Consider the following 10,938-nt stretch of genomic DNA (forward strand, 5'->3'; position numbering starts at 1 on the left):
CCGGGATATTAGATTTAATTTTTTTTTAAATTAGTCTATTTTTTCTGGTGTGATGTACACCCTCATCAACCAATTATATTGCAGCAATTTTAAACGAGGATTACTAGTCTGTGCCTGAGCCTCCTCACAGGCTGTGTTAAACTCTTCTATCGTTAGTGCCCCTTGTAAATCAGGATCAGCTATTTTCACTAGTTTAAATCATTTTTAAAATGATAAATACAAAACCAACGGTTTCCACCCGACAACGGCGATATTCATATTATTACAGGCTCAGACCTCACATCAACCACTTAAACCCCTGCATGTGGGGATGGCTTTCTCTGAAAATAGCTGATCGACTGCAACACGTTATAGCTATTTTCAGCTAAAGCCTTCCTCACAATAAGAGAAAACAGAAAAGACACTATAGAGCCCTGAGGGACTCGGGTAAACCATGCGGGGTTTAAGTGTATAACACCGTGTTACAGGTTCAGACCTCACATTAACACATTGTTGCAGGTTCAGAGACTTCAGACCACACATCTGCCGAGTGGTGATCTGTGAGCCTGAGCCCGCCTCAGATTCTGCTCTTGCCACGCTGCTGTGTTCAATCAAAGACAATCATTTTTGAAATGACCATTTAAAAATCCTTAAACCTCATCATCTAAAAGCCTAATCAACATAATCGTCAAGTGAAAGACTGGAGATTAAGCCCAAGCTTCGGTTGTCTGTTTGAGATCATTGTATGGCTAATCAACCTGTAAAGCTGCAATCCGGAACTAATTTTAAAGAATGTGTTTTAGCAAATCTGTATCCACCTGTTTCCAACGTCCCATCGTGCATTGCGCAGAAGGCGTGCGGCATTTCCGGCGTCGCAGCCGAGTATGATCTACAAGCTCACAGCGGTTGCATCTGCGACGCGACGTGAGCTTGTATGTCTGCTATGTCAATTTGTGTTTTCAGATATTTAACCACTTGAACCGTCAATACTTAATAAACTTGACCTTTCACTCTGTACTTAGTCTGCTCTTTTTACCCTCTACACCAAACCTCTTTGCCGAAAATAGCCGATCTACAAGCTCACAACGCCTCGCAGCGCGAGACGTTGTGAGCTTTTAGATCTGCTATTTTTGGCTAAAGTTCTCAAGTGGTTCATATAAAAAAGGAGAAAAAAGGTTTCTATCACACAAAGATTTGGAGGACCCCCTGTAGTAACTCTGAGGACCCCCTAGGGGTCCCGGATAATAACATTTACCTAGTGTAGTACATCTGCAGTGGTTGGATGTGGTCTCCCTATACTCTCCCATTGAAGACATTTAGACCCTGGTGTTGTAGGACATCTACTGGTTGACAAATAGTACTGCCTGAAGCCCATAAGCACACTATCTCCAATGGCCAGGTTGGGATGGCCTCTCAGTTTACCAGTAGAAACTTGGTGTCTCACGTGGGAGTGAGACACCAGTGAATTCCAGGCAGGACATAAAAGTTATGGATTGCAGCTTTAAGGGAAAAGGATTTAGCAGTCGTAATCAAAACTGACAGTGTTCCCATAGCTGTAATTGTAGCTGTGGATAATATATTTCCGTACACCCATCCGGTGTGTGTGTTTGTGTGTGCGCGAGTGTGTGCGCACACGGACGGGCGTGTGTGTGTGAGTGTAACAGAGTGTGGAAATTGAATGACTTGGATAAGTGCACTGACCTTCACCTATTCTCCGGTCGCGCCTTGGCATCCGGACTCATGTCGTTGTCTTACGGATGCGGCGTTGAATCCTAAGTAGTGTCTACTGTGTGCTTAACGTGTGTGGTGTGCACATGGCCTGGGGGGGGGACTGTGTAAACATGGGGAGAGGTCACCCTAAGTCGATCAGCAATCACAGGCGTCCACCAAGCGTGACATTAGGTAGAATGTCAGCAGTGCAGAGAGAGGCGGGGAAGATTCAGATACTAGGGTAGGTGACAGGACTACAATAGCAGAAAGGCCACCTCTTGGCATTATGATGGAAATCACCTTTGTTGTGGCCCATGGGAGTCCTTCATACAACATAGTAGGTACCTCAGGGTTAATGATGGAAATAAGCGTTAGGGATGGGACGATAATCGATATTATCGTATGTTGTGATAAAAAACACTCACGATAATCGCATCATGGAGATTTAATCTATCGTGATATCGTCCTCCGTCAATTCACCTTTGCCAAGCTGCATATCCGGTACCACCCTCTATTGGTAAAAGGTACTTATAATATATGTACTTGATACAGTCTTTTTTCACTGTCTTTTTGTCAAATGTCTTTTCCAAAAAATATCAGATCTACAAGCTCACAACACGTCGCAGCGTGACCTTTCCCTATGCAAACTTCTAATAAATACTTCAATCAATCAATCAATCAATCAAAACCATGGTCAGTGAACAACAGGCTACAAAAGATAAATAATCACTACAGGGTTTTTTTTTACACAGTAAAATCATCAGTGTTGATTTATCCATTTGTACACTAAAGTGTTAAATCAGCACTAAGGATTTTCCTGTTTAGTGGGTCTTTGTAGTGTAGTGGGTTAGAGAGGACCACATCTTCTCCTGTGGAGCTTTATACAAGCTACTTACACACTTCAAAATGTGGGCTACTTGCATGTGAATACGCTTTCTGATTCAGATACAGCGCTAGCACCGCTCACTATGCTTTTGCTAGCGAGCCTCAGGAGCCGCACATAAATATGAATCTGTATGATGCAAAATAACAATTTCATGCTTGGACTGTGTGTGTGTGTGTGTGTGTGCGTGCGCGTGTGTGTGTGTGTGTGTGTGTGTGTGTGTGTGTGTGTGTGTGTGTGTGTGTGTGTGTGTGTGTGTGTGTGTGTGTGTGTGTGTGTGTGTGTGTGTGTGTGTGTGTGTGTGTGTGTGTGTGTGTGTGTGCGTGCGTGCGTGGTTCAGAGACTGTTACATATGGATGGCATTCATACTGTATATGACAGACCTTGGTGCATTGGGATGTAAATATGAAGAGCTGTATTTATGGGTACATCAGCAACTCTGAGGGACAGGGAGACATGGCTGTGTGTGTTTACTCAATGGACAACCTATTGTATGTGTGTATCTCTTTGCCTTGTGTACATTAGTCCAGCGTTGCTCTCTGTCTCTGTCTCTGTTTCTCTTTTCACCAACCTTTCATTCAATTCATTGCTGTTTCCTTCCCATTCCATTCCATACATTTTAGTCATTGTAGCTGTTCAATCTTAAGGGGGAAACTGTTACTCCTTAGCCAATGCTGTTGTCCTGCATTTAAGGTAACCACTTACATTAAGCCCTATAGTATACACTCCATTGTATGACAAATAGCGAAAATAATAGATCTAGAATCTTACAGCACATTGCTAGATCAGTTTTATTTTTACCCAATGACCTGCCCAATAATAGGGATGCCAGGTTGAAAGGTACTTCTTTGTATTGTCTGACATCGATCAAGCATTTGACAGGGTGGTGGCCTCCCATTAAAAAGACAAGCTGCCTGCTTTGCTTGGAACTATTCGCTCTTCTGTCCTTGAGATAAGAGGAAGAGGTAGGAAGGTTGGTTTAAAATCTTGACTCACAATTGTGATTCTGCATTGTATTTTGTTGTTTTCTTATCACAGTGTGTGTAGTGGCCTGCGGGTCTCTCTCTCGCCTGCGTCCTCTCTTGCTTTCACAACTGAAATGAACGTGAAGCTTTTCAGGAGGAACCGGTTGTAATATAATAGTAAAAGGAAGCCAGCGATAGCCTTCTCCCCTGACTTCAACATTAGCGGAGACCGAGATATCCCATATTGCAGCTCAATCCCCTTCATTGCTTGTTGTATTTTACTGCTGCATTGTATCTTTCCTGACTATATCCAATCTTATTATCACATACAGCTCGGTGGTGAATCTGATGAGACTAAATTAAGGTACTGGAACCAGATTGAAAGTCTAGACGTTCATATACCCATTCACTCAATTCTCTAGTGTGCAAAATTGTGTATATGTGTATGATAGACCGATAAATAGAGGGGAGAGGGAGCAAATTTGTTCAGTCCCTCTGGAGGGATTATTTTACTACCTACTAACCCCACACCCCTCTCTGCATCCCTCTGTTCTCTCCTCCCTGTCTTTGTCTATCAAGAAACCCTTGTCTTTTCTTTCTTCTAATCGTAATCCTCAGAGAAATGGTTTTTACTTAAACTGCACCTTCTCTCGATTCCCCTCAGTTACCTGTGACCTGATTTTCTTTTCTTCTTTTCTCTTTATTGATTCAGTCTTTTCAGTCAGTATTCTGTCCACTGATTTTGTGTGTGTGCGTACAGTGTGTGTGTGTGTGTGTGTGTGTGTGTGTGTGTGTGTGTGTGTGTGTGTGTGTGTGTGTGTGTGTGTGTGTGTGTGTGTGTGTGTGTTGTGTGTGTCACACGATGTGTCTTCAGTGGATGTCTTACAGTCAGTCTACACAGCTGTCAGTTGCTCTGTTAGGCAATTCATTGTTATTGTTCCCATTGGGCCAATCAGTCATAGCACTCTCCTTTACCACTCATGCTCCAATGTTGCACATACTGTATAAACATCAAGCTAACAAGCTGGAGAGCGGCTTCCCAGTTGAGCAGAACAGCGCTCTGTGCTGCTCTGTAGAATTATGGTGCTGATGCTGTTGTTGGGGATTCTATTCCGAATGTAGTTAATTTGGTATGAAGTGAGACTAATTCCTTTTGCCGCGGTTGTCAGCAGCCCAGCATGCATTATGTATTTGTTGTTTCTTTGTCCTCGATTGGATTTTGGATTCTTTTTATGTTCTATATACTGTAAATAAAGATGTATTGACTTTACTAATTCACGTTCCAGCTGGTGTTCCTATCTTGGGTGTCGGAATGTGACAAGTTGTGAGCTTGAAGAGTTTTTGAAGGGCTTAAGTGTTTAATGAATGCTTCTATGGTTAGGAGATTTATTCCATGTGTAGATCAATATGTACACACATTGCTCTAACATTGGGATCATTGTGGGCTCCGTAGCCTTCATAATTTAATGTGGAAAGCATGGCACCGCCTCTGCTACAGGTACAGAGGCTTCATTCTCTGTGAAGTCAACTTGGGTTTGGAACGACGTCACTGTATCCTTCAGTGTGTAGTCAAATATTTGTATAAGGCCAGTACAGCGCAGCAGCATCCACAATAGAGTGCAAGCGCTTTGCCCTAGCACTCAGCTAAGCTAACTTTAAATCAAGGATGCACTTGGAGGCAGAATGGCACTTAAACACAGTTTAAAGATGGAGGAACAGGAACTTAGTGTCTCTTATTAAACACCACCCATTCCCCACACCCTCTCTGTCACTCTACACACATATAGAGCATCGCAGTGAGGCGTCGGAAGTCCATTTTCCATTCATTTTCACCATAGGGTTTTTCATTATCAGCCACAAAGTTGTAGCAATTCAATGTACACTTACCACTAGGCTGGTGGTTGTAAAATGGTTCTATATGCTCATGTAGAACCCCCGAGTATGTATGCAATCACTCTAGTTTTAGTAAAAACACGTTTTAATCAAGATCGCACGGAGAAGAACTGCAATTCCCATACTGCTAAACATGTACATCCGGTGAAATCGACGTCTGTGATTGGTCTAGCTTCTTCTTCTTTCACATATCTTGCGGTTACCGCGGAAGTAGCTACTGCCCCCAGTCTTCCCGGCGGATTATTGCACATCAGCAGAACTCCGTGAGCGATCGTCTTTCTTTTACAAATATGATGCACTGTGTTAAGGATGACGATAAGAGCGTCCACAGAGATGACAATCACTACATTTCAGGCCATATGCTGGCTTGGATAACTAAACTGAGCGTGATTTAAGGGCTATATTTCAGGAAACAACAACAACATTCGCAATGCATTCTGGGAGTGTAGTTTCCGCAATTTTAAAAATAATGATGTACACAGTCTTGTACCCTGCCCTTTTTTCAGCTTTCTAATTCATCTTTGCATTAAAAAAAATGTGAATATTGACATGATCCCTCTCCAGCCGAGGTGGCTTTGTCCAAGGCTTAAAAACGTTTAAATAAATACGTCTATGGAAGAAATGAATGCGGAAAACGCTTCCAACACCAGAGTGAGGACGGGGTGGGGCTTCAACTGCGATGCTCTATACTGTAGTAGACTACACGCGCGCACGCACGCACGCACGCGCACACACACACACACACACACACACACACACACACACACACACACACACACACACACACACACACACACACACACACACACACACACACACAACCTTTCTCTCTCCTTTTGCCATTTGTCAGCCCCCTGGACTGTATATTTCATCACAGTGAGACAAGGCATTGCTAACACACTAGCCGAGTGCTTTCTCTTGTTCATTGGCACTCGCTGTCAAGGAGAGGGATATTTTAGCCTCCCTGTGACAAATTCAAGTGCTCCAATGTTCTCCTTGCCTGGAGAATGTGACTGCAGCAGTTGTCCACTAGCCATCCATAAAGCAGGATGGCTACAGTATGTATACATTATGGAGCTGTTTTGCAAAGGCTGGTTTGAGCCCTAAAGGTGGTTTCTGAGTAGTTTGCAATAGCTCACACACTGTGTCTGAGCTGAGCCACTATATACTGCCAAATCACACAGTATAGTGATTGGAACAGCAAAGCCTAGAATATTATTTGTCTCAATTATTCATTTATTTTACTATATTAGACTATAATTAGACTACACATGGGACGCATTGGGACAGGGTGCAACCTCAATATACTGTAGATGATTGAGCCTCAAAAGCAGGGGCTAATCTTTTTTAAGATTAGTGACTAATGACTATGAATGGAACCAGATTCGAAGATTGGAACCATCCGTGTAATAATACACAATGGCAAATCAAGAAAGTCTTTCATGAAAGTGGAACGAACCAGTACAAACCAGCTTGTGATGTATGACATTTCAAACCTAACTTTTTCGAGGCAACTGTAGTTTGAATGATAATAGAATAATAATAATAATCTTCTCTCTCTCTCTCTTTTTCTCTCTGTCCCTCTCTCACTGTCTCTGAGCAGCAAAGAAAACATGTGCCACCACAGACTTTGCCTGTAAGAACGGACAGTGTGTTCCTGCGAGATGGCGCTGTGATGGAGAGCCAGAGTGTGCAGACGGATCCGACGAGGCAGATGCAACCTGCAGTAAGTGACTGGATGAACACACACTCTGACAGACACATGCAATCTGACATACACAATGCGTGCACACACACACACACACACACACACACACACACACACACACACACACACACACACACACACACACACACACACACACACACACACACACACACACTGTCAGATTGAACCACTGTGAGTCAGTGCATGAACATGAACAACGTCTCTCTGTGTGTGTGTGTGTGTGTGTGTGTGTGTGTGTGTGTGTGTGTGTGTGTGTGTGTGTGTGTGTGTGTGTGTGTGTGTGTGTGTGTGTGTGTGTGTGTGTGCGCGCACACACACACTGTGATGCCAATGTACTCTCTGTTGTATAATATCTATTCTCTTGTCCATCACACCCTCGGGCAGCCAAACATGCATGTGTGCGCACGTACTTACGCACACCAGCATGCACACACACACGCACACGCACGCACACACACACACACACACACACACACACACACACAGCTTTTCCCCTTGACTTCAAGGTCATTGGTCTCAGTGATTCATATCTTTCTGCAATCCTGCTCTTTCCTGTACGTTGCCTCAGAAAATTGCTTTCAGCTACTGTTTTGCTCGTAGCCTGATTAGAGTCTGGACCTTCATAGAGGTTTGAGCAAGGCCACAGAACAAAGAAGGTAGCAGAGGAGATGTGGGGTTTTCATCTGACTCAATTTCCAAAGGTCTCAAATACAGTAAGAAGGAGAACAACCAGAAATCCAGAAGTGTTAATGAAAACCCAGAACACATCTTTCCAAATGAAGAGACATCGCTGACTGTGTACTGCCGTAGTTCTCAAACCTTTTCATGTAGAGGACTCCCAAATTGATATGTTTTTGTCCCCCATCGGAAGATGTTTTGTGACAGGGACCCCCAGAAGAGAAGATTTAAGTTTAAAAAAATTCAAAATCATTCAGAAGTTTCCAAACATTTTTTATATTTTTCAAATATCTTCAAAAATAGGAGATGTACATGTACAAGCTTGTGCGCTGTGAGCTTGTAGATCTGCTATTTTTGTATAATTGGATAAAGTGGTAAAAATGATTGTGTTGCTACAATAACTATTTTTATAACTCAATGGAGAGTATAGATTTCACCAGGTATGCCTAAGGCTTAATAGAAAGACATTTTCAACATTAAGTACCATTGGGCTAAATAATGAATATTAGTCAAGCTGTGACGGCCAATATCCATCTGTCACTGTTAATGCAGGCAATCGTTAATTAAAGCTCATTAATATATATATATGTTTAAACGTTTTGAGCGGTACTTACCGCTCCTACATCTGGCTTTGTGTGTAGGTCCCTATGTCCGTATGAGTGTCTGTATGAGCACGAGACTAACGTCATAGAAATTATGCAGAGACCGACAAGAACATTACACAGAGAAATGTTAATGTGTTAATTCCATTTGTAACTCTGAGACTGCAACTGCAAGTATTTTGCATACTGAGAGTGTACTGATGTAACCTGAGAGTGTAGAAATGTGCTGACCTGATGAAGACCTGTATGGGTCACTCCTCACTAACGTTTTCTCCTGGTAGCTACTAGGGCTGTCACAATTATTACATAATTGTCTAATCGTGATTATTTGACAGTATCGCAATTATTTTGTCATAATCGTCATAATCGTGAATGTTGAAAAATGTCTGAAATAGTGGAAATAGCAGATCGCGTGTGAGCTTGTAGATCGGCTATTTCCACTATCAAAGTTATTTTTTAAGTAGTAAGTTGTCAAATATGTCAGTAATGTATTTGTATATTTAGGTTATGTGGGTTAGGGTTAGGGTTATGGGATATCTACCATGTACAACTTCAAAGCCTAAAAGCCAAACAGAAATGTAATTGTCAACGACAAAAACACAATTAAATCGTTAATCGCCAATTATTTGAGTGACAATTAATCATCATGTAAAATGTCATATCGTGACAGCCCTAGTAGCTACAGTACAACACAGTGTGCAGACTTTGCTTGTGCTACACCTTGGACTTTATTTCTAAGTGTGCAAATGTAACCAAATGAACCCGTAAGGATCCCAATTTGGTTGACATTTGTACACACTCAGAGTGAATTGTAGACTACTGGATTTTACAGTATAGCACCTCGTTCTACAGAGGCATGTCATCCCTTCAGGCTTAAAGTTTTGTGGAAGTGGAGTCATTTCACAGCAGGACAGTGATCTGAAACGCACATCAAAGCTTTGCCAGGACGATTTGAAGTCCAAGGAACAGCAAAGAGGCAGGAGTGGAGACCTGACTGCGTTTCCTTCACAGTCACCACACCTCAACGCCACTGAACATCTATGGGAATATTTGAAAAGGAAAAAAGTTGAAAACATCGCAGGACAGCCTCTGGCATGCCCCTCTCTCTCTCTCTCTCTCTCTCTCACACACACACACACACACACACACACACACACACACACACACACACACACACACACACACACACACACACACACACATACACACCTGACGAGAGATAGTGAGAGACTATAAATCAGTGTCTAATAGCCAGACATTTACTGATGTATGATTCCAGTAGATGAAAAAGATGAAGAATAGAAGGGGTGATAAAATGAGGTATTGGGTGTTTTGAAGGGGAAGTTAATAAATAGCTTTTGAGAAAGTTGAGGAAAAGTGAAATTACTTTTTGAGACAACAGTAAGCTCTGCAGAGGCTACATTGTGAAACGTGAGGTTTTGAACTTTTAAAGTAGGGTTTCTTGTAAGGGGCAAAAAAAGTTTACTTAATGATGTTGACAAAGAAGAGGTTTGGTGTGAGGTTAAATGACTCTAGAATAAGTAAGAATGGGAAGAGCAAAGGTTTCCAGGTGAGATTTAGGACTTAATAAATTGGGTGAGGTTTGTGAAAGATAATCGACTGCCTTTGGGAGAGAGAGGGATGTTTTTTATGTGAAAGTGATTTACTGCAAGGTGAAGTGAAGTTTGGAAAATGTTCTCCTTTTCTTTCTCTTAAAGACAGATGTATTCTCTGTTCATCTTGTAAGTTGTTGCACTGGGATGGTGCAGTGTTAAAAGTTCCTGCCCACCATCGCGGAGGTTGTGGTTTCAAATCCACCATAGTGCATCCGGCTTTGTCGAGCGTACAAACACATTTGGCCCGTGTTCAGGGGCAAGCAAAAATTGTGTTTTGAAGAAAATGTAAAATCCAGTGAAAAGGAAATTTGATTCTATGACCTATGGTTCAAGAGTTATGGTTAAACGTAAAGTGGGCTGTTGTAGCGCCACCATGAGGCCCATTGATGTAAATATTTTCATATGTAGGTCACTGTACTATTCAAGTGTTGTAACTGTAGCTCTTATGGTTTCCGAAAGAAAGGTACTTGGGAGTTTTCACATTTTCCCTTTCAAGTTAATAAACATTCACTAATACATCTAACTATTAAATTACCGAACGTCCGTCTGTCTGTCCGTCCGTCCGTCCGGCTGATCATACTACACAGTTTCGCCGCCGTGGTAACCGCCTGTCTGCATTCTGAAATCACATCATACTCTGACGTCATAGTACTGACATCACAGACTGGCCTGGACACGGAACACCATGTATGGGCATAAAGCTGCCTAACGGGCACCCCCCCCGGGCACAGGACTAGTTTATATAAATTAAACTGTACTGTCCTCCGCCATCGGTGTGTGGGAATGGGTGAAATAATGCACATGTACTGTATCTATGTAAGGCGCTTTGCAATAAAGCGATATATAAATGCACCATTTACCATTTAAGTAGTTTGCTGTAAGT

The 10,938-nt window shown here is 42.3% G+C and overlaps 1 protein-coding gene across 1 annotated transcript in view; it reads left to right on the forward strand.

Annotated features, from left to right (window-relative positions):
- Nucleotides 1–10,938, forward strand: part of lrp8 (low density lipoprotein receptor-related protein 8, apolipoprotein e receptor) — a gene marked incomplete at both ends in the record, with an annotated part of 260,613 nt that overhangs the window by 104,754 nt on the left and 144,921 nt on the right. The window contains one exon of the mRNA XM_080727866.1: nt 7,034–7,156. Coding sequence (XP_080583992.1) covers nt 7,034–7,156 — 123 coding nt within the window. The remainder of the gene's footprint in view (nt 1–7,033; nt 7,157–10,938) is intronic.

This window comes from Nannobrachium achirus (genome assembly GCF_963921795.1).
Source record: "Nannobrachium achirus genome assembly, chromosome: 1".
NCBI lineage: Eukaryota > Metazoa > Chordata > Actinopteri > Myctophiformes > Myctophidae > Nannobrachium > Nannobrachium achirus.